Here is a 24,540-nt window from a genome sequence, read left to right on the forward strand (position 1 = left end):
TTGACTTCCAAAGCTGTCTGGGAAAGTCCATTTTTAAAGTAAGCTGGTGTAGGTGATGCTCACTGAGACTTTTAGCCAGTGGTTTGTCTGCCTAGTGCTGCTCTAATTCAGCCCCACTCAATGGAAATGTCATGGTAGGTGTGTTTAACTCGGGTAGGTGTGTACCTGGTCTCCAAAATGAGATTTTGGAGAAGGCTTAAGGCGGCCAGGGGACCAGAAGCACAGAGTGGTACGTGCTGTAGCTGCCCGGGTGCTGCCCCTCGCAGGCAGGGCTGGCCGTGGCTGCAGGGTGCAGCCTTCTTGCGCGGTGGAAGGTGCTCAGCTCTTGACTAGGAGCCTCTTGGGCTGCGCTTGCCATACAACACCAGCTGCCGAGCTGTGGCTCTCAGGTAATTTGTTCATAGTTAATGAACTCTTGAAGAGTTTAGTTGAACAGAAATAAGTAGGGGTTGGTGCTTCAGCCATCACCCTTTCTTGCTGAACTTGGTGAAACAGTGAAAGGAAACACTTCCCTTTGTTTTCCTGAAAGCCAGTATCTCTGCAGACGTGTAAACCAGCTTGTTGGAAGATGCTAATTTGTTCTTTTTAAACTCCCTTGTATTCTAGAGCATATTGTGTTCCCAGAACAGGCACTCGCAAGGGTTTTATACTCTTATTTGAAGTGACTCCTTTGCTGATGCGTGAGGTGTGTGAAACTACTTCAAGACTGCACCAGTTTGCAGTCTGGAAGAGGAGTTGTTATTCTAGTGACTTGAAGAAACCTTATGGTGGAAGTGTGTAGTACACAGAGTGCTTGGATGATGTGTACGTGTTTGCCATCGTCATATGCTTCATGTGGCTATAGACGGTACGTGACCTGATGTTGCTTGCCTTAGTTCTTTTATTTTACCGGAGATTATGAGAGCCGTGATGGCGGTGCAAGTTTTCCAGCGGCACATTTTAATTCTTGTGCAGTACTGAATTTCATATTGTGTTACGACTTCACGAGTATCCGTAGGCACTTTGAGGTATGTAGAAGTGATACTGCAAAAGGCTGGCTCCACAGATTTGCGGTGGCAGGGTTTAGCTGATGGTTAGTTTTTGCTTTTTAATTTGGGGGAGGGCTGATAAGCCTACAGGGTAGGGTCTGATTCTGAAGCACTCTGCTCAAGGCATTTCTTGGATTGCTCAAATCCTGTTGTGCGAGACTTGTGCCAGACGGACGGGAGGGGGTGACAGGTGGGTGACAGGCACATGTCCTGGCGTGTGTGGCTGTCCCAGGAACTGGCTGTGCTGGGCTGCGGTGGGAGTGGTCCAGTGGGTCCCCTGCAGGCAGCCCTCCTCCTTGGGTGCTCACGTTCTCTTGCCCTGCTAGCCCACGTGCAGTGCCGCTGGGCAGGGGACCACAAACCTGATCAGGAGCCTTGTCCCCCCTGAGCTGGAGCCGGGGGGAGGCAGCCACAGCACGGTGCCAAGCCTCCACAGTAACTTTCCGTTAAAAAACTCCCCTTGCTATGGGGTTTTTCGGCTGTTGGCTTTCCCTTTTACTCCTCCCTGTCCTGGGATAAAGGAAAGATGAAATTGGTCTTTTTTGAGACCAAAGCATGAAGTAGGTGGAAAATGTGATACTCTATGTACATACCAAGAAAGGTTGTTGTGGGGGGAATCTCCAAGAGCATGTGATGTGTGCTGCTCTGCAGAAAAACTTGTGGGAAACTGCAAGTCTTGGCCTTCTGTACAATAATCACTTGCACACAGTACATGCGTACAACATCTGCACATCAAATGTTTGCATACAATAGTGGTGCGTGGAATTTCCCATCACATTGAGTGTCCTGCAAGCAAAGTGCACAGGGAATGAAGTTAAGATCTACCCAAACTGAAAAATGAAATTTTCTTGTTAGGCTCGTGTCTTAAACATGTTTGGCATACTTTTCAGAAGAAAGATCAATGCTGCTGGCTGGAAGAACTAGTAGGAGAAAGAAGATGAAGTGTGTATAGATGTATAGTAACATACAGTATTTCATGTTTAATTGTATTTATAAGGCCAAAGAAATAACTCTTTGGTTGTAAGTGGTTTGCTGCAAATCTTGACAAGAAAGCTGTACGCTGCCGAAAGTAACAGTTTATAGCCCAGTCTGGTGTGTTTGGTGTAAGACGGGCAGTGGCCACGGAGGGAGGGCTATGAAGCATCTCACTCGTCAGTGCAGTGCCGGAGCTGTGCCGGACTGGGGCAGCGGGGATGGCCTGTGGGACCTGGCCTGGGGACCAAGGTGAGGGCTGAGCCCCTGCCCAGCCACGGGATGGGACCCGCTGCTGCTCCCTGCCCCTGGCCCGGGGCCGCTTCTGCTGTGTTGTAAGTCCGCTGGTGTCCCGCTGTTGGCACAGTGCTGTACACATTGCCTGCTTCTGCTTTAAGCCTTAATAGTGCTAAATCTCTGGTGTGGAGACTGCTGGGTGAGGCTGGGGCTTGGACAAAGGTGTCTTCATAGCTGGAGGGCTTGGAGCGCTGATGGGAGTCCTTCAAACTTGATGTATGTTGTTCCTAAAGCGATGCAAGCTGCTGCGGTCCTGGGAAGATGGATTATGTTGTGCCTGCTTAAGATTCAGGTCAGTTCCATGCAAATTTTTCATTCAGTATCCGAACACTGGGTCTTTTAAGAATTTGCCTGACCCATATAGGGCTAGTTTTAAACCCTCTGTAGCTGGATGACAAAGTTCTGCGCTTATTTCAAGCCACTTAATCTTGTCCACTGTCTCTGCTGCTGCTTCTCACTGAAGGACCTGCGCCCTGACTAGCGGTGCTTCGCTTCTCCACCAGTCCTGGGTAGGACCAGCTTTGCTGGTGTACGGCAAGTACAGGGATCCTAATTCCTGGCTTGAAAGCAGGATGGAGTGCTGTTAGGCAAATGTGATTGTAGGCATAGTTTGATGGGACGGGAGGGTAGCTAAAGGGGATGTTGTCACGCAGCGTCAGCTGTTCCGTTGTGGCAAGGATCTGGTGCCCATCTGCCGATGACAGGGAGTTCTTGTTCAGCTTTTGCCACAGTATTGTAAACACTTGTTACATATACAAGTAAGGTTGAGGTTTAAATGGGTGGATGTGTGTACACCTACTTGTACATCTAAATACTCTTTTGTCGTTCAGCAAGCACTCTGGCTTGCCTCTGTCTAGACTGTGTTTAGAAATTATTAATATTGTAATGAAAATCGCTAATTAATATATTGCTACCCTAAGTTTCAACTTGTCACAACATTGTCATTAGTTTCTACAAATGGTCTATTCTGTGTAGCCTAGATTCTAACATGGTAAAACTGCCTATTAATTTTTATCTTCTTTTCTTACAGTAAAAAATGGCATTTCAGAAGGCAGTGAAAGGAACTGCTCTCATTGGAGGAGGTGCCATAGCAACAGTTTTTGGCCTCTCTCAATTTTCTCAGTATAGAAACAAACACGTAAGTATTAATTATGATTTCTGATAAAATATGAAACTTAAAATCTGTTTCAGCGTATGTTAGGCTTATACGAATAGTTTTGTTTGGGAAGCAATGCCAAGAGCCTCCCAGCTTGATTTGGTAAGTGCTAATCTGGAGGATGGCATTAAACGATGTTTCACTATTGTAGGTCTTTAACCAGTGGGGAAGTGTGATTCCTGTAATTCGTTTTTCATGTTTAAAAAATGACCTTTGTGTACTACCGGGGATTTTACTTAGTTGGAGGAGGAGTGGAAAGTAGCGATCGAAGTATAAGCAGTAAGTAGAGCTTGAATGGTATTTTCAAACTGAGAAGCTTGAAGTGAAACCACTAGGACCACCTCTGAAAATCTCAGCTTCGAAACAGTCATGGTGGCAGCTCTCGTTCAGTTCAAAAAGCTGAAAACTGTTAGAGCATAGGATCTGTGCCAAAGCAGTCAGTGGCAAGGCTCCCGTTGTTTCTGGTGGGCATTGGGCTCTCTCTATCTGACTGGGCACGACCGAGCCACTGGCGAGCTGGAGGCACGGCTCAGTGCTGTCTTCCAGGTAACTGAGGCACACAGACAGAACGCATGCCTCGAGCAGCGAAGGATGACGTTGGACACGTGCTGTTAAAGTAAAGCAGTGGTAGGAGAAAGAGACGCGGAAGGTTCCGGTGTTCAGTTTGTGTGTTGATTCTTGCTGTTGGAGAAAGTAGATTTCATCGGCGCATCTGCTCCTCACAGGAGAGTCGGAGTCACTGTGCTCTTTAACTGGCTTCTCAATGCAGAAGCCAAGGAGAAATCGGTGAAAGGAGCAAGAGTTGTGGGCTGGTTTTAGGCAGAGATGGTGGGGATCAACAATTACTGTTTGTCTTAAAGCAAGTAAATGCCCATTGTTTTAATGCAATTCTGCTGCGCTTTAGAGTTTTATAAAATAACCATGTCTGGACTTACTAGATGCATATAAGGGAACATGTCTTCTGATGTTGTGTTAAATGTGGACTGTGAGGCTGGCACCTCACATTTGGCCAAAACTATTTGCAATCAGTGTTCTGTAAAATGGTTAAAAGTAGTCAGAGCTCTGGCCTGATTTGCTTCAATCTGGTCTGGAAAAAGCTTAAGCCCAAGGAACGACCTCCTCCTTCCTTTTAGGTGGTAGCAGCCTGAGCAGCTAGGTGAGAGGTGTTCATTTCGCATGGTGTTTTCTGCTTCTCACCTTAGAAATGTAATCAGTCAGCTCTTTATCTAGACAAGCTGTTACTCCGTGAAGTGCTTTAGTTACCACACATTTACTCTAAGTTGCCATTCAGATTGGGCAAACTGAAAATAGGAACGGAAGAAGTGGCTCTTAATGGTCTAGTTGAAGGTAAAACAGTGGGTGATGGGAGACAGTCTTCGCTGAGCTCCATGGAGGTGCGTATTACATCTGAATAAATGATAATCCGAATCTTCTGGCTGTTTCTATGGGGAGGAGGAGTAGCAGCTGAGGTATTGGTAAAGCAAATGAGATGAGTCATTTCTGGGGAACCTAGCTGGGAATGGATAAAGCAGGATCCTTATGGCTTCAGATACTGTTGCAGAAAATAAAACCTAGCATTTAAAGTGAGCTTCCCATTGGGCTGCCTGTCTTGCACCTAGCTGATAATGCTGCTTCTGTCTCTCTCGGGCGTCTTTATCACAGGATTTTACAATATGGCTTCATTACTGTCAGAAATGGCAGCTTCAAATTTTAGGACGGTTAAATAAGAGAAGGAGTTGAAAGGGAAAAGTGACATGGATAGCTCACTTGTTGTATATACAGTATTCCTGAATTCAGGGAATTCCCATTTTTCTGGGAATGGGCGGCCATGGGATGGCCATTATGAATTTCCAGAGACAGATTAAAACCCAAAGTTTTACAGAAGGTGATCATGGTGTCAAAATGAAATAACCGCTTGTCCCCCAGTTTCTAAACCTATTGTGTAGGATCAGTCTACAAAGGATCTGCAGATTTCCAGCATATGTGTAAGCAAATGGATCTGTCAAGTGAGCAGCATGTTGTTTTCATGTTGTACTAACTTGCACATTTCCCACGTGATGTCCCTTAAAGCTGCTGCCTTAAACACCTAATACAGGGCAGCAGGTGGAACATAACTGGAGGGATTGACACAAAGGAGGACAGTCCGTTTGTCGTGTTGACATATCTAAGCTGTGGGCATGTCCCCCAGCCCAAGTGTCCTCTCTTTAATAATGCCTGCCAATCAAATATATGCTAGGGCAAAGATCTTGTCTTCCTTTGCCAGAGAAGGATATCGCCCCAAGATGTGCACTAATTGGCTACACATTGTAGGAAATCTGTTGTTATTTCAAGAACAGAATCCATCACATAATAAGACAGAAATAAAATGCGCCGTTTTTTTACCCATGTTCGTATTGCCTCACTCGGTGCCTGGATGTCTGTGCTGTGGCTAGCATCCTGGAATTAGGGGCACCCAGGTACAGAATAAAGACCTCGGATGGCTCAGAATCCTGAACACAGAGTGTTGTTGATCTGTCTGTCTTTGTTTTCCACATTCGCTCCACTGATATTTGAATTTTCTGTGAGATTTGGCTGTGCCGAGTAATTCCAAGGGAGAAGCTGACGCATGGTGAAGTTCTGGCCCTTGAGAATGGATGGGAGGTCATTTGGATTTGTTAGTCGAGTGGTTTGTCTATTAAAAGGGACGAGTATTGGCAATTTCTGACGTTGAAACTTAAATTGTCCTTGCTGGGTTTGAGAGCCAAAGCCTGACTGTGAGGAGAACGGCGCCGTTAGCATGCTTAACCTTCTCTGTACGTAAACAGCTGTAAAGTGTTTACACCTTGGAAATAAAATGCTCCATTGATTCAGATCTGTCCTGGGTTTTAAGATTTTTATCACAACTTATTTTTCTATACACATACACGTGTGCTGGCATTTTGGAGTACGTTTCTGCAACAGCAGTTGAGGCAGTGTAACCGGGGAATGTCTGACTAGGGATGGCACGTGCGGGCACAGGAGAGGCTCAGTAAATTGCCCTTGTTGTGTGTTGGTCTTTCTGACAACACACGGGTCCTGCTGAGCAAAGCGAGGAGGGGGACACAAGTTGACGTGACAGAGCTGTTCTTGAATTTAACTCATAAACTGATAGATGAATATTGTGCTTCTGTGTGTTTTATAGTAACCTGATCACTGGGATATTTACTGAATTAATAAGATGGGTTAGCTCAATGCTGTGTGTAAGGGAATGAGTAGGAATGACACTAATTCAGGCAAAAGCTCTTTCAGTAAACACACAGGAGTGGTTCTTTCATATTGAATAACCGTTACCCTTAAGGAGGCTGGTGAAGCTTCCTGTGCAGCCTGGCTGACTTAGGCTGCTGAGGGCAAACGCAGGAGTCTGACGAGGAGGCTTTTGGTTAGATTAAAAAGGAAAAAACCCTTTTCTAGCGAAAAGGAGGCAATTGGGGAACTCTGCACGGCAGGTAGTGCAGAGATCCGAAGAAACTAGTCCCTCCTAAACTGTTTTGGGGTAAAGCAACTATGTATAGACTCTTAAATTTTTTTTCAATGCTATCACTGTAAATGAATTTCATCTTAAATACAGGAACTCTCAAATCCATGTATGCTACATAGACTACCAGTTACGAGCTCCTGAAAAGAATTGCATCTGAGATGAAGTTGGACCCCTCTGAGACAGAAAATACACAGGCTATGTATGTAATTGATTGATTTGGCCTCAAATATTCAGATACTTGAATGGCAAAGGTGATGCAGCCAGCCTTTGCTTCCTTGTAGATGCTGACTGAATTGCTGCATTCTTGCTTTTTGTGCCTTTATTTTAACACATTGAGCCAAGTGGGCTAGTACTAGATATGATGTGGGTGTTCTTTGATGTGCCAAGCTGGAGACCACTGATGATTTCTTTTACCCCCTTCCCTGTAATCATTAAGGGAAAAAGCAGTGCCTTGTTTTGGAGTTGCAAGAGATTGCTGTCGTTTCCTAAGCGCCCCGGGCGATCCTTCTCTCTTTCTGGTGTGTAAGTACAGTGTTGGTCAGTAGGAATTGCTCATCAAGGTGAATCCAATCGAGTATGATAATATGATAATGCATTGGGCCCTGCTTTTGGGTTTTCTTAATGACTTCCTGGTTTTTTGTTGTTGTTGTTTTTTTTTTTTTTTTTTTTTTTTTAAATGAATAAGGATGATGAATTTGACTCTGCAAACCTACCTGGAGATTTACATTAGCAAATTAACAAGAATGCTTGCTTATGGATTACTAGATCACTTTATAACTTGATGATTGAATTCAAACTGCCAAACTAAATTTCCTCTCGCTGAGAGTGTAATCAAAACCATTCAAGGAACTCTTGCCTGAGAAATTGTAGATATAAACAGCAATTGCTTATTTCAGTAAACACACTTGTTCACTGCCAAACTAATCACGTTATTGCAGATGGAATCCCTGTATGCAGCTTTTCTCCACTCTCGCATTTAATTGACAGCAAGATGAATCATATCTATATCAATTCCTAGTGCGCTAATCACTTTGCTTATATTTCAGTGCTAATCTCTATTCTCTTGCTATACCAGTGGCTATCTGCTTGGGACTCTGGTCTGTGTGCTACTGTAAGCCATTTGTTGTAAGTAATGTGTTTAAAAACAAAACAGAAAATATAGTCAAAACCAAATGATGCTAGTGCTTCTTGAACTCTGCATTTGGTTTTCTTGTATCCTCTTATTTTCCTGAAGTGAAGTTGTACCCTTTGAAAATAGCCCCTTGTTTTGCTGAAGAAGGCGTGTCTGGAAATGTAGTGCAAAACTGATCTTGAGATCAGGATTTTCACTTTTTTTAAAGTTTAAGCAAGCTGAGCATATGTAGCTGAACTCAATCAGCCAAAACACATGCAAGACTAAGCCACGAGTGGTTTTGGTCTTTGCAATTTCCTTCTTGTCGCTGCTGTCCCCAAGGCACAGGGTGGTATTGAGGGAAGCAGGGACATGGGCACCAGCTGTGTGGCTGCGCTGGCTGTACGGGCACAGCAGTACGTGCTGGATGTGCCGGCGTGCCGAGGGAGGCCAGAGACCGTAACACTGGCCGTACCACCCAGAACGCATAGGGGAGCGTTGTGGTTTGGGCTGGTCTGGCCACTGGAGCTCTGCAGAGCTGGTGGCTGTCAGAAAGGTCACAGCAAAGCCCTGCAGCAGCACAGGGGCCAGAGCGGCATCTCCACAGCCACCGAGCAGGAGGGATGGCAGGAGTGGGTGGATCCTCTCCCTCCTTGTGTACATTGCTCCCTGGAAAAACACCTTCTGGAACTGCATCAGTGTACCATACTGTAGGGATATAAAACTTTCTAACCATACGTTGGGGGATATAAAAATTGTCAGCACTGCTAGAGCTGAGTAGGCATGGGAGAGAGCGGAGCAAGAGGTAAAGTTTGGCCCAGGCTGCCCAGAGAGGTGTGGAGTCTCCTGCTCTGCAGAGATCCCAAACCCGCCTGGACGCGTTCCTGCCCGACGGCTCTGGGGGACCCTGCTCTGGCAGGGGCTGGGACCGGGTGACCTCCAGGGGTCCCTGCCGACCCCGGACGCTCTGGGATTCTGTGAAAAGTAGGTGGGAACATATGGAATTCATTGCTCAGAAGAATGACGTGGAAGTGCCAAAACTTTGTACTTCATGTCGGTATGTACGCTGGTGAGAGCGAGAGGGGACTGTAATCGGGAGCTCATCGCCATTCACCTGCCGGCTCTACTTTGACTCACCTCTCCGCTGTTCGTGAGTGTTTCCTCGGGCTCCTGGGCTGGCATGTGTATGTGTCTGAGGGCTGCGGTGGGTTTAAACAAGCTTTTAATTAGGAGACCATTCGTTACTGTGCATTTGTAGTCGGTGACTGAGTTGGTTGAGTGCTTGATGCGGCTGCTCGTGAGCCTGGAGAGAGCCCGGGCCCAGGCGCTTGCTGGGCTGGAGGCGACCACAGCAGCAGCCACAGGGACTGTGCTTGGGAAAAATCAGTGCTAATACTATAGCTTGAGTCATAATTTGCCAAACTTTGGTTATTTTAAATCGTAATTTTCACTTTATTTCTGGGAAGATAGAAATCCTTACTATAAAGTGAGGCACTCTTTCTCTAGTCCAACTTTCCTTATTGATTGAATTGTAACACACGTGCAATGAATGTCGTTGCTGCTATCCCCAGTAATTTGCATGAGCCGCTTGCATTATAGTCAATATAATCCGTGACTACAGAATGAACTTGATCTTTATTTTTGAATATGTACGTCATCTAGGTGTGGCTACCAGTTATTAGATTTTACTTTCAGTTGTATAGTAGTGTTAGGAACGTTGAGAAATAATGCATTTCAGTGGTAATACTGCTGAAGAATGGGCAAATAATTTCGAACAAAAATATTTAGGATGTACGCACCATATAATTGAGTTCGGCCTTCTTGTGCATGGCTGGATTGGCTGCTAATTTACAGTGGATGTATTGCAAGAATCACTTTTTCCTGTAACTCGCACAGTCTGCTTACAGGGCTCTGTGACAGGCAGCGAATTGCTTGCTAAAGAGGAACTACAGACCTGCGCATGTGAACAGACGGCGGCAAGCAACTGAGTTACCTTTTCTCAGTCGAGCTACTTTATTATGGCAGGTGTATATTCTCTCCCCATTGCAAATGCTGGGAAAAGTGGCTGGAGTTCCTAAAACCTGGAGGTGGCTTATATTAGCGGAGAGCTTTTCCTAACGGCAGCGCTGTAGGAGCGTCTGCCCGGGGAGGTAACCCATGGGCTGAGCAGCGGTAAAGCGCCCAGGCGGGGTAAACGGGGCTTGAGAAGGGGTGTTTGCAGCCTGGGACTGGGCTCAGGAGCTATTTCTGTGGCAATTGTAATTCGCGGTTAACAGTGCAAGAAGCAATAAAGTTATTCCTAGAACTGAACAACTTGCCTAGTTCAGTTTATTCAAGGAATGTTTGGAAATAAAAACGAGAGCTTCCTTGCACATTGAAAGCAGTGGATGGAAAGAGATTAGACAAATAGATTGTTTTAGATAATAGTAAGAAAGTAATATTTTGTGCTTTGTCACTTGAATTTGTATTAGTTTACTCTTTTCTGCTTAGATCTGGATTCAAGCTGGTTTACATCAGTTAAGTCTGCCATTTGGACTAAATGCTGGATCATGCTCAGACCTTAGACCGTAGGGTTTAAACAGGTTTTTTCTTGTGTTGAAAATGTTTATAATTTTCAGGAAACTGAAAATGTTACTTTTAATTTCCTGTTTGTTTATTTTGACCCATTCTGAATCGGTCAGTTAGTTTTTCTGTCCTGGTCTGGGTAGTGTAGATGTTTACTTGTTTTCACGTACGTATTTCAAATCAGCAGTGGTTAAAACAACTGACATCTACCTGGACTTGTGCAAAGCATTTGACGCTGTGGGAAACATGCTTCCTTCGGGTCTTAAAAAATAGTAGTGAGAGAAATTCACTGTCTAGTTTTGTGCAGAACGAGGGACAATGGTGAATGAGAAAAATCTGGGAGGAAAGGAGCTGGAACAAAAAGTGAAGCTGGAGCTGAAAGCGGAGAGAAAGCAAGCCTGACTTTTGTGCTCTTGCACCCTATTTAGCAGTCTGAATACCTGTGATGTCTGCCCACAGCCCATTGTATATAATATCAGTGTGATGAATATACACTGTAAAATAGTATATAAAAATAGTGTGATGAACCCACAGGGATGGCTCTCATAATATTATTATTATGAAGTATCTGACCGGTAATGGCATTTGGGGATTCCCAAGGTTTTCAGAATTCAGTTTAAATTAATCTTGACTGAAGAAAGCCTTCAGAAACTGGTTAGAACCTTAGAATTTAAACCGTGGTCCATATGAGTTGGCCACGCAAGCACGTCAGCCTGTCTCACCATGGGCGCTAAATGGAGAGCAGCAGCGGCTCATGGAATGTCAGAGTACTGCAGAGATTCTCAAAGCCTTTCCAGTAAAATCTGAACTTGTCTGGAAACTGCCACACCAATAAGTTTTTTCACTTTGAAGAAAAGTTGTATTTTAGCATGCTATAGGATATTAATTGCTTTGCTTTTAAGACTTTTTAAAAAGATATGGAAATAGTGTTTCTTTGGTGGTTTAGTATACTCTATTTGACGGTAAACAACATCTTCGCATGAACCTGATCAAATTTGAGCTTAGATTAATGCCACTGTAAAAGTAATCAATTTTAAAATATTAAATGTACATTCATCTTTAAGTCCTTTGCTTTGATGGATTTTTTTGGTAGAGAGTTGAGAGCTGAACCATGTGTCTGTTTATTAAAATACCTCCCGCACATCCTGTAACATTTGTCATAGCCAAAAACTATTCCTAGAAATAATTAATATAGGTGGCAGCACTTGAGTACAGCATTATATTGAAGTAGGCAAGATGACGTAAATGCGTGCTAACACTTTATTGGTTTAGTACTGTTTGTTGCTCCATAATGTTTTAATACAATACTATTATTAAATGTAGGTAAAGTGACTGGGAATATTTGAGTTTACCGTTATGGTTGTAGAAGATGCTGTGATTTTGGTGTGTGTGTATACGCAATAAATACAGATCGTCGTGTGTTGCTTTTAATCTTTGTAGGGTACCTTTGTGCATGCTCAAGCTGCAGAAGCTGTGACTGTTCCAATAAAGAACGATTTCCCCACAAGAGAACAACAAATTCTGGCACTGAAAACCACAAGTGAATTTGATGTCCTTGTTATAGGCGGAGGAGCAACAGGATGTGGCTGTGCTTTAGACGCAGTCACTAGAGGTAAGGCTTGGAAGTTTAATTGCATTCTTATTCTTAGATTACGTGGTTTATAATGAATGTATCCGACTGGCTTTTCAAAAGTACTTGAAGATGGAGAAGGTGTACTCTGAATGCCTGGTTATAAAACTGTTCCCAGATGCTAAAATGAACTTGAAGAAAAAAATGTCATTGCATTTTGTTGTTTCAGCAGGGTCTTCCTTGTCTAGGTGCTTGTATGCAGTTGTCTGCCATAAAGTTTTTGCCGGATGCTCTTGGATCGACTTCTTGTTCTCTGTTGCTCCTTCCTTAGCGCGTTTGTCTGTAGTCCCATTTCGCTTGTTTGTACAGGAGAATATCAGCAGCAAAGAGAAGACAAGGCTTGTGCAGCACTTCTAGCGACTGTTTTGAAAGGGCCAAGCCTGAGTTCCAGATGAGGCACAGTGGCTCTCCAGCTCCTGCTTGTTAGAGCCCGAGATGTCTACAGCTTCTGCTAGCGCGTTGTGGCTGCGTAGTGTAGTGCAGGGTTGGAGAAGTCTGTCTGGATTTTCAATGAAAGGTACGAGCACCGTCCAGTCTGAAGGTACATATGGTAGATCTGTGCTTCCATTTCCCCTCTTTTGGGGCATTGCCTCTGTAACTGGTTTAAGAAGCCCCCAGAAGCAGCAGAATTGATGTTAACTTTGTGCGTAGCCTTGACTTCTGGAAAGCTTGAGGTAAAATGAGTTTAAGCTAATGCTTTTTACCTGACTTCTGCAGGAGGAGGAGAGTGTGTGCAGTGAGAGAGTTGTTGCCCAGTAGATGTGCAAATGTTGCCCAATAGCTCGAGCAGTTGGTCACACATATGAAAAACTGTTCAGGGGGTGGAAAAGCAGGACGCTAATGCCCACCCTGTGTCATCCGCCTCACGCGGTAACTTTGAAATTGGCCAGCAGGTTGTAATCAAATTTGACAGTGCTCAAAGAGAATAAGTCATGTTACAGGTTTAATGAAAAATGATCTTCCGATACAGAGATGAGAGTGCAGGGGTACTGTTCCTGCGGAGAGGCTGTAGCATCAACTCCTGTTCTATTAAAATACCATCCTTTTATCCAAAAAGCTACGTAAAAGATTTGTGAGAAAAACTTGTCTTGGAATGTGTTCTCTCCGTTGTTATTTTCAGTACGATCAGCCCATGAGAGAAAGAACCAACTTTCCTTACTTTTTGTGTTTGTAGACCTTGTGTCTGGCTTTGGAACTAAAAGGGAACAAAAAATAATGTAAAACATAGTAGATAGCCTTAAAATTCTTCAGGTTCTTTAACCTCTAGATATACCTCACAAATAAGAGGCAAAACCAGACTCCAGGAGTGTCTTGTAGCTTCACTTGGAAAATACTTGTCCAGGAGGTGTGATAATTGTGAAGTAGATAAAGCAGCAAGGTCTGTACCATTGGTAGATACACACAAGCTCAAATCTGGTTATTTATTTTTCTCATGTATTATTAAAGGTAACGTGGGGTCTTTGCACTTCTGCCTCTGCTGTATTGTGGTAGAATATGCATCTGTAAAGCATACAGAAATGATTATAGGTAATCTATGTTTATCCTTTTACTAGATATTCTGATTACATCAGTAGATTTCTGAAGTGTGAAATATTCCTAGGCATTTCGTTAATGAATTGTGTATTGTTGCTGTTCATTCATGGAACTTGCTCTTTTATTATGTTTGCTTCGCTTAACAACAAATTTTGCTTTTCATGTGTTTGATATATCTTTGCCAAATTATTTCTGATTGTATCCATTAATCTTCAGTCACATTTGACAAAAATAAATTACTCTGATCTTTGAAAGTTACCAGTAATAATTAGATAAGGACGTAAAAGTTTTGGGAGACCAATAGATGTTAAACTGTATTTTCACCAACCAGTAACATAAAGCACCCCTCAAAGAGGGCGAAGGAAAGACCCAAGGGATAACTTCTAACGCAGATGATGCTCTTCTTGGGTATGTGTCGTCATGTCGTTGCTGTTGGGTTTGGTAGCAACGTCGCTGAATGTAATGCACCTTGTGCCTTGCCTGCCGAACTGTGAAATTCTGCTGCTGTTGGAGGGGGTCTGCCATGGTAACTTCTGTAACACAGACTGTCCTTGCAAATGCCTTTTGTAAGTGAAGGATTGCCACGTACTCGGCCTGTGGTGCCTGCCTTGGTTGGCTTTACCGCTGCTGGACGTTGGAGTCAGTGGTGGTCGTCCTGTAGGTATGTGCCAAAGAATGCGGCCAGGCTGTTGCCTGCATCTCATCATTAAAAGGCATCTGTTAATCAGCTGTTTCCTGCAGCTCTTCCTGTCACCTAACTTTCATCACATAACCCGATGTTAGTCTGCTTCAGGAAGAAGGGATGCAGTGCACACAGCGTTGGGGAATATGGTTTCCTAGCCACCTCAGTATGAACCTGTGTGCCTTTGGCCACGGCAGGCTTTTTCCTGGCCTTCAGGGGCACTGGGAACACAACTCGTGCAACAAACCTGCCAGCCGCATTGCAAGTGTTTGTTAGAAAGCACTTTGTGTTCTGGACTTGGGTGACCATCAGTGAGCCATGTGGTTATCCCTTCCTTGCGTTGGTCGAACTGTCAGGGAACGTGTGTGCGTAAGCGATTTTCTGAAACCATTAGTAATGTCTCGTAACTAACGCTGCGTGTGCGGGTCACGTTCTCTGGGGAGCTCCGCCTGAGCAGTGAGCCTGCCCACGGCTGGCCCTCCCCTGCCTATGGGCCCCTCTTAGACAAACGGTAAGTGAGCAGAGAAGGATGCCGGGTGTCTGCCGCTCTGCTGTGCGCTCTGAATTGTTAGTGTTGCTAGAGCGCTCCGCTGCAAAGAGTTAAAAGTATTCATGGAAATACTTTGTTCCTGCCATGAATATGAACTATAATTTGCTTGGGGGAGCATGGCCCCTATAATGTACTGTAATGCCTTTCTATTGTGAAATATCCAGGTTTTAATGTGCTTCTGTTTAAGTTCTGTTTCGACTTTTCCCTTAGGAAGGAGGCTAAAATTTTTCATTACAATATAGACAGTGCACTACTCTTTGAATACAAATTTATCCATGTACGGAGTAATTTTTCTTGTGATTGTCTCTACCCTAGAGAAGTGTCTTTAATGAATTACATACAAATTGTGTAATTTAAGAAGTTAATTTGGTTTTCTGGTAACACAGGACTAAAAACAGCCCTTCTAGAAAGAGATGATTTCTCATCAGGGACCAGCAGCAGGAGTACTAAATTGATCCATGGTGGAGTGAGATATCTTCAGAAGGCCATCATGAAGTTGGATTTTGAGCAGGTAATTGTTTATGCTGGTTGTTAAGCAAAAATTGCTAGTAGACACTTCCCCTATCCCAATTATATCCTAGTCTCCTTTTTATTTTTTCAGTATTTGACTGTTGCATTCCACAGCCGCTGTACATAGAACACGTCTTCTCCAGTTGAGCTTTCCAGACTAGGGGAATCACTGCTGCTGTATTTTGGGGAAGAAACGCAGGGACGGGGTTGACTGCAGAATAAAAAGACCTTGCCTGTCATGGTCAGAATCTGGGGGAGTGAGTGGTTGTCCTGTTTGTTTAGGAATGGGAAAAAAAAATATGGTAAATGAGTGACTATATATAAACGCTTTTATGTATTCTTGTGTTGGTGGAAGCGTGATATTCTTGTTTTGAGAAATTGATTTGTCTTCTCATTGAAACCTCCCTAAGTTAAAGTATGTTTTAATGGTTATAATACTGCTACGGAATGGTGACTTCTCAGGGAAAAATACATGAAACATGCAGTTAACTAGCTATAGAAGTCAGCCTTCTTTTTTTGCCAAAGAACAACTTCATATTGATTCATATTGATTGATTTGGAGAAGAACACTTCTGCATTTGCAAGTCGGAGCGAGTATGGTTTTTAATTGTGGGAATGGGCACAGAAGCTGTGCTGTGGGATGAGTTGTAACCCTCTGTAAGTGCCTCCTGCCCATCGGAGTAACTCGGCTTGTTGCGTTTCACGTTCAAATGAAAAATTATTCAACTGACCTGCTGAGACACCGAAATGAAACTAGTGAAACTTATTTTCTTGGTAAATGTTTTTCTTAACATTTGAATTTTTCAGCAAATCTCAGTGTGTTTTTGAAAGAACAGTAAAAATTATGCAAGGTATTTGCTTTGATAAACAGTTTCTTATTCAATGTTGCACATGGAGACAAAAGTGAGTTAGGTGGGATTCACATGTACACTTCTGTTTTTCAGTACAAGATGGTGAAAGAAGCACTTGAGGAGCGTGCAAATCTGCTTGAAATTGCTCCTCACCTCTCAGCTCCTTTGCCAATAATGCTGCCTGTTTACAAGTAAGCTCTGCTGTAATCTCTCTCCTTTACCACTGCTTTTGACGAGCAAGCTGTTTCCCTGGAGAAGTTTCCAGGTGCCTCTTCCCCAGCATGTCTTTAAACCCGTCGCAAACGTTGTCCTCCAGGAGGTGAGATGTTGCCGTACTGGAGAAGCATGGAATTCTGTCACGGCACCAAGCGGCATCATTGCTGTCGGGGAGCACAGCTTGGGCTTCCACTGCTCACTGCGTTCCTACCACCCCAACAGTGGGGAGGAGGGGGGCCTGCAGCTGGAATGAGCTCCTGTTCCCAGGGTGTTATTTGCTGTTGTTTCCAGGCCATCCTTGTCTTCAACACATGCCATCAGCGTTCTTAGCGATGTGCTGCTCAGTCCTTCCAGCCAGCAGGGTTGAGCGCAGGAGTTCGTGCGCTTGCCTTCCACAGGACAGGACAGTGTGGTGCTGAGAGAACAGTTTGCTCCTCCTGGGAGAAAGGCTTTGAGTGATTTGGGTTAGGTTTTTAGGTCTGTGAGAACAGTCCCTCGCTGCAACAGGCTACTTGGAGCAGTGAGCTTTTGCTGAATGATCTTTGTTCCTGTCTTAGTAGAAGCGGGGTGTAATAGCTGGAGCTCCTGTAGGTCAACGGTTGGCTGCATTTATTTGGTCTTGTTTGTGCAGGAGCCATTAGCCGAGGTGTGCTTTGAGGAACCCTTCCAGCCTGCACATGCCGCCTGGTTCTTCCTCAACACATAGCTTTAATATCTCACCTCACACTGAAGTACAAAAAGCCAGTTTATGATCTTCATTCTATATAAATAAAGCCTTGAATCTGCTTGAGTAACTGCAGTGAGTAGATCAGTTGAAAACAGTAATGAACAATATGTAAGTTCTGGCATATTTACATTATATTGTGATACCATGAACTGGTATGATGGTACAAAGCAAAACTGGTGTAATACAAGATGCTGTGTTACTTAACGTGTTCTGTACTTCAATAACAGTGTGTGCATGTGCTTTTAAATTGTTTTTATTTCACTTCATGGGGAATTACTTTTTTTTCCTGCAGATGGTGGCAGTTGCCATACTACTGGTTTGGAATAAAACTATATGACATGGTGGCTGGAAGTCAATGCCTGAAAAGTAGTTATGTCCTCAGCAAGTCGAGAGCCTTGGAGCTCTTTCCAATGCTACGCAAGGACGAGCTGGTTGGAGCGATTGTCTATTATGACGGTACGTTGCCTTTCTGTGCTTTGGGCTGCGTTTTGAGGCGGGGGGAACAGAAGTATGCAACCGTAGATCACGTACCTTAACTTTCTAAAGGGAAGAATGACAACTTGAAGGAGTCAACATGCATCTTAAGCGTTAATTTGGTAGATAAATTATGTTTTTCACAACAGTAACTTACTGGATGAAGGAGAGAATATATCAGCTTTCTTGGCTCGTAGGTGTAGTGATAGGTGGAAGCATTCTGGTGTTCTGGGGATTCTCTACAGCTTCCCACCTGCGCGTGGTTTTGCTGCGCGCTTCTCAGGCTGAACATTTTCTCTGAGGTATCGTGAGTCAAGAAAGTGGGATCATTCCAGTAACGTTAAATGGTTTGCTGTTGCACTGTCAGCGTGCAAATAACTTCAGACCTGTCTAGATGACCCAGCTTCTGGTTGTGGTTCTTGCACTGGGTTGGATGAGGCCTGGATCAATTACTTTTTGTATCGCCAATAAAATTGGTTGCTCTGGAAAGACAGCGTTCATTGTCGTTATAATCAAATACCAGAGATTGCTGTAAGACATGGTTTCTGTTAAAACCCCTTTAAACAAAGGGTTATAAATTCATGAGAGGAAAAATGCCTCCAGCTCAAGTTATTGAATCTGTTGTATCAGCCAGTTCTGTTTGTGTATAGCGCACAAAATCAGTGTCTGAGGGGGAGAAAGCAAAGGTGCTTTCTGCAAGTCTTTTGACATTCATTCAAAATAGAATGATGATTTAATAGAACTCGCTGCCGTCGGAAGCGTTCTTGTCTATTCCCGTTTGGAAGGAGCATCACTCTTGTTTGGAATGTAAGAGTGGGTCAGCCTTTCTGCCTTGTTCGGTGGATCACGCCAAGTCCCTCGCACTGCTGGGTAGCAGGAGGTGCTGCCAAGGGTCTTTTAAGCAGTGCATTTCTTACCACTGTCTCTGTCCCTTCAGTCTCTACAGATATGCAAGGCAACCTGAAACAAAACTGGTGAAGGTGTAGCTGGCTTATTTGACAAGTGACTACCTAGAAACTTTGTTTGTCTGGGGTATTAGCGTTTGTGTTGATGTGCAGGTGTCTTGAGCTTTGTCCAAGCTGCTGTGTCTCAGTACTTTTCAGCATCATGCAGGACACATCCCCACATTGTCAGTATTTAAAAAATGCTGAACTTGTACAAATTCTAAATGCTGGCAAGTTCACTGCTGAAGTTGGAGTACCAGGATATACCAGAATTGCTCTCTTGATGCACTTGGTTATCTTGGCATATCTAGAAGATGGAATATTTTTTCTTTGCATCGGTCTTCGGCACTGTTTCACGATGTGTTTTCAGTGAGACTGGTATTCCCCCTTCTCCAGTCCTCTTCCACTTCACTTCCAAGACAGAGAGTTTCTGTCTTGGCAAAACTTTCTTGGTAATGGGGCCTACTAGCTAATATCAAAATGTCAAATGTGTTCAGGATAGGGCAAAAAGCCATAGATTCGTTGCAGGCTTGAAGGAGCCTCCAAAGAATAAGTAGCTTAAACACTGATTTACCTCAGTAGTGGTACAGTTCTAGTTAGTTTTTACCTGAAGATGTAGTTTCTGACCTTTTGGCAGCCAGAAAGGTCTTCACACAAAATTGATTATAAAGGTAGTTCTTTTCCCTTTTTAGAACTGCATTTAGACTATTCATTGGCTTATCAATAGGGGCTTTTGTACCGGGAAGAAATAGGAGGGACTCTCGAAACACACTGGACTCAGATAGTATTTATGAGGCTTCTGGCAAAAGCACATGTTGATAGTTGCAAGTTGTCTCATACAGACGCCAGCAGAATTAAAAACCCCAAATGAATATATTTGTGCAAGAATATATACATGTAGGTTCTTATTTGGGAGTAGGGTGAGACTTAAGTAAAAATTAAGTCCCTCCTTTATCTCTGATGGAGACTGCATCTTTTCTACCTTACTTTTAAGGTCTAGAGGAGATAAGAGGTTGTTTGGAAGCAAAACTTTTTATGGCATTATGTGGAATTTTTTGTATACTGTAACAAGAGCTGCTGTAAATAGCATACATAGAAGTAATTCAGACTTATTTTTTCATTATCATAAGCTATCCCTTAAAACAGTCTAAGGGATCCCAGGAGCATGCAAGAACAACGAAGTGGTTCTCTTAACTGTAATTACACTTCTCATAAGAGCACTATAACTTGAAATCTATTTATAATCTATTGACGTTTTTTCTGATTAAATAGAGAGTTTGGATGTATCATAGCTATTTAGTACTCCAGCGTTCTGAAGATACACATTTACACGGTAGCCTTAAAATTTAGTCTTCAAGCTTCTTGGACAAATAATTGTTTTAAACAGTGTTGCAATAAATAAAAGTACAGCTCCAAGATACGGTGTGGTCTTCTAGCGGCAAACACCTGCGCAGCAATGGCGTGCCCAGCTCGGGGTGACGGAGAGCTGTCTCTGCTGGTTTTGTCGCCATCCCAGGCAGTAAGAGACAATCACGCACTCTGCAGATTGGAAACAAAGAAGTGTAAAATGGAAAAGAGAAGAAAAGGAAATGCACAGAATGTCGAAGAACGGTTTACTGGAGAAGGAGGACTGAGTAATCCCTGGGTTTATCCCTACGGGTTTGACACAACCAGGCAGACAGCAGCTCTCCGTCAGAGGAGCAGCTGAGTGCGAGCAGGGCACAGACTCATTTGGTGACAAATATCAAAAATAGACTGAAGTTTTGCTGCCAGTGAAACTACTTGTTCATGCTAGTATATCTGGCCTTATTTTGCTTTTCTTATAAGACTACAGCTTAGTTATCCACGTTTTTATGCAGAATTTAAAGAAATGGTGTTTTGCAGTGGAAAAATGAAACACACTCACAAGGCTCCACCAAACCTCAGTTTCCTAGAAGAATAAAGTGGTTCTGAAGGACTAAAGTATCAAATGTGTGAGTTCATGACGTACATTTGGCTGCTTTGAGGCTGCACCTAATCCAGAATAAAAACTTGCCAACTGCAATATTAAATCCATTCTTAATGTGCCAGGTTCCAGAATTAAAATACTGTCTGTAGTGGCTCCTGGAGGTCAGCCTGTGGCCCATGGTGTAGGTGGGCTCATGCTGTGTTGTAACGCATTAATTATTTTATCATGATCCATTAACCTGTGTTCCGTCCACAGTAAATTTGTTTTAAGTCCCAATGTTTCAGCAAGCACACTTTAGATCTTGTAAATTATTATACTTGAATTTTAATGATATACTTTCATGCCCTTAATCCGGAGGAATGGAGGACAAAAGGGAAAGGGAATTGAACTTAAAGTAGACAAGGGGATGATAAGGTTGAATGAAACTCCTTTTAGTTCTTTCTGAAGGATTAGTCATAAAACAGAGCATTAAATAATGGCGGAAAATATGTATATATGTCTTAAACTAGGTCATATCTTTATCTTCTCTGTCCATCCCTTCTCTGTCTTCCCTAAGTAACGAATAAATAAATTGGCCTTTTGAGAGTGGCCTTACTTAACTGATTGTATGTGTACAATTAAAGGTAGTTTTATCTTGTTTTCCTGCTTGTCTCTCTCACTTTCTGTGTATCTGTAGTTGGTAATAGCACCTGCCAGCCGCATCTCGCTGTTCGGCATGTGTGTCACCACCACCAAAGGCAAGAAGTAAAACATTCATTATGTAGGTTACTTTTTTATTTGATAAAGCCACCTGTCCAGTTATGACTTACTGGTGGCAATGTTCTTTTGCAAAGGAAAGATCGGGAATGCTCTTTGTTTTGTTTTGTAATTGTTGATCAAACTAGTGGCACGTCAAATAATCCATTATTCATGAATGTGTTGTGTTCTGAAATGTTGCTGTGGTCGTCTTAATTACATTTTTTAAATTGTTTATACAGGCAAAAAAAAAAATGGTACATTATAAATGTTGGAAGTACCAGCACCAGCAAATCACAGACTTTCCCAGAGGCTATTCTTGCTCTGTCTCAGCATCAGGAAACTAAAGCATATGTTGGATGTTAGCCTGGGTGTACACAATGTGTCCTATTTATTCAAGGTTTTCTTTGAAGCCACAACTTACAAGTTTGTTTCTTAGGGGTACATGTCAGACTTCATTTAGCATTCCTTGGTATTAGGATACTCCTGAATAGCAAAAAGGCAACATTTTGGGGGAAGAACGTGGCTGCTATCTGAGCAGTGATCTGTCAGTTCCACTTACGTAGCCGAAGGAAGAGTGGAGAAGAGGCACTGTGGAGACGCTGGGCTGAGAGCTCAACATCATGGGCAGAATTATTTTACAGCACTTTAAATGGAAGAATTAATCTCCATTTAAATTATACATAGTTCATTATGTTAAGAACTAGGAAAAACATTAAAGCAGAGATCCGACTGGCCAGAATATTTCAATTTAAAGTGTTTAGAAATTCGAAGCGGCACAATTCTTTAAGATGCATTCTTTTTCTATCTCTAGGTGCTTGCAGACTTTTTTGTTAACATATTTTGCCTTGCCAGATGAGCCTTTAGGTGCGTAGGGAAAATTTGTCTTCTGGAATCAGTCATTAAGATTTTAGGGCTTTGTTGACCCTGCTCTTTGAATTTACTGCTATTTCCTGAAAGCAGGAATTAACATACACTACTTCTGTGACTGTTTTGCCACACCAAGGTATTTGATTGTTCAATGTCTTGTTCTACAAATTTCCAGCATCCTTGCTGCGATGTCAGTATTGTTCTTTATTTTTGCATTCTCAGTATTTTTGTATATATTCTCTCTTGGAATATTTAATATGGAGGTTATTTAAAGGTAGAAAGAGAAGCCTTGGCAGAGGATTTAGCTTTCCGTGTTTACAGCAAACCCCATGAGAAATCCTTCCCAGGCACACATGCACACACACACAAAAATCAATGCAAAAGAGTAGGGCATTCATTAAGCTGTCAAAAATGGAATAAATGCTTTTTTTTTATTTAGGCTCTTGTAGCTATTTTTCCTAGTCTTTGAGTGTGTCTTGAATTATGAAATGTTATAGCTTTATAATTCATATTTGACAAATTAATATTTGGAGAATGTTGAGCTGTAATAGGGGTATTACCCTATTACAGATGCAGACAACTGTATGACTTTTTTTTTTTTCCTTCCTTCCCTGGATATAAAAACTCTTTGACAGTTTGTCACTAAAGAGACTTTCTATAGGTGAAATACACGGCTAACCATATTTCTTGCTATTTCAAAACTGAAGGTGGATGAACGAGGGAAGCCTTGCAGGCACACTAACTGTGGGTATAACCTGGAAAATACTGTGCGTGTTCTCCGCATCCCGGCGCTTTCAAATGCGTTTTGTCCCATGTTCTGTGTAATAGAGTTGTGTCTGAAATCCTGCAGAAAATGGGCAGCCTGCTAGGAGAGGGCTTGGAAAGGCGACGCTGGCTGCCTCTAGTGGAATGCCCGTAAAATGAAACGCGAGTCTCTGCCTGAACCTACAGAAGCGACGGCGTTTTTCCGTGCCGGCATTAGTACAAACACTAGTGGGGATGGGTTCTAAACGGCGCTTCCCGTCCTCGGATGAGATCCACGGGCTCTGTGCTTGCTCGGAGTGCTGCTCCACGCACGGCGGCCGCAGTCACGCCGAGCTCTATCCCTCAGAGCCCTTTTATCGTTTTCAAAAGGGATAAAATCAATCGCCTAAAATGGCTTGCATCTTTAACCCAGTTTTGCCTCTGTCAAAGGGTGCAGCCGCACAAGCGTCCCTGCAGGAGCAGCCGCTTGCCCCCAACAAAAGGCACCGAGCATCCCAGCGCTGCTCTTCCCTTTGCTGGAGGCGTCCTTCCCAAAAGCATGCGGATGATAACTGCAGCTCCTGCTGTACCTGTAACAATTTAATTGTGTAAGTCAGCCCAGTCAAGCATCCCCAGCTCATGACTGGGAGACATGAAATTCATTGTCATTATTGTCCCTGTCATTTTGGATCATTATATCCTGCTGCAGAATTTTCCTCACTCCAGTGCTTTCTTACCTCCAGGAAGCGGGGATTATGGCTGAGGTTGGGGTGGGGGCAGGACTGTGAACTACATTTACCTCAGGGGAGCCGCAGATTAAATTGGCTTTGCTCTCTGACTTGCTGGATTCGTCTGTTTGTACGCTGTGGGTTTAAGGTTGGAAATGATGAATATTCTAGTGAATTCTGTGCCTCTCGCTTTTCCTTTTTTAATGCTCGTATAAGCAACGGATGGTTTTTGTGTCCCTTAAGAAGTGAATGGGGAATAATTCTTCAGATCATGTTACCTAAAAGATTTAAGATTATTCCTGAGCAAAACGACATTATTTGCACGTTGTGCCACAAACATCTGAGCGTTCCCCAGTGTGTTGTGGCTTTTAGGGGAAAGACTCCATCGAAGCATGTAACTCCGCTGTAATTTATATGTGTGCGTTTTATGTGAACTTAATAGTGGGTCATTAGTTAATATGTACACTGTTCTGTATTGTAGGTATGTTGAGGGAAAACGGATTAGGGGATGTCCGTATATTTTACTGCTCCTTCCCCTGCTCCGCTGGCTGTCCCCATGTCTGGGGGCATATGGGGCCGCAGGGGCCCTGATCCCAGGAAGGGCTGGAGAGGTGCACCTTGCTCATCTTCCTCACTGCACTCCTCCTCTCCCAGCAGCAGCGTTCACCTCACCCAGCACCTCCTGCCCCATTTTGGTAGCCGTTCGTGTGCTGGGTTTCTTTATGTTCAGGGGAGAATTGTCAGTTAAAATGCTGCTGCTTGGCTTCTCCGTG

At 43.4% G+C, this 24,540-nt stretch overlaps 1 protein-coding gene across 3 annotated transcripts in view; it reads left to right on the plus strand.

Annotated features, from left to right (window-relative positions):
• GPD2 (glycerol-3-phosphate dehydrogenase 2) overlaps positions 1-24,540 on the plus strand; it is a 63,159-nt gene that overhangs the window by 11,056 nt on the left and 27,563 nt on the right. Inside the window, exons 1-6 of one of the 3 annotated variants that reach the window (XM_074594279.1) lie at positions 2,420-2,589; positions 3,328-3,435; positions 12,066-12,237; positions 15,407-15,531; positions 16,475-16,572; positions 17,617-17,780. In XM_074594279.1, the coding sequence (XP_074450380.1) occupies positions 3,334-3,435; positions 12,066-12,237; positions 15,407-15,531; positions 16,475-16,572; positions 17,617-17,780 (661 nt within the window). In that variant the 5' untranslated portion in view covers positions 2,420-2,589; positions 3,328-3,333. Of the gene's footprint in view, positions 1-2,419; positions 2,590-2,655; positions 2,807-3,327; positions 3,436-12,065; positions 12,238-15,406; positions 15,532-16,474; positions 16,573-17,616; positions 17,781-24,540 lie in introns of those variants that run through there. The other 2 variants (XM_074594278.1, XM_074594277.1) reach the window with 2 other exon arrangements.

The sequence above is a fragment of the Larus michahellis genome, chromosome 7, assembly GCF_964199755.1.
Source record: "Larus michahellis chromosome 7, bLarMic1.1, whole genome shotgun sequence".
Lineage (NCBI taxonomy): Eukaryota > Metazoa > Chordata > Aves > Charadriiformes > Laridae > Larus > Larus michahellis.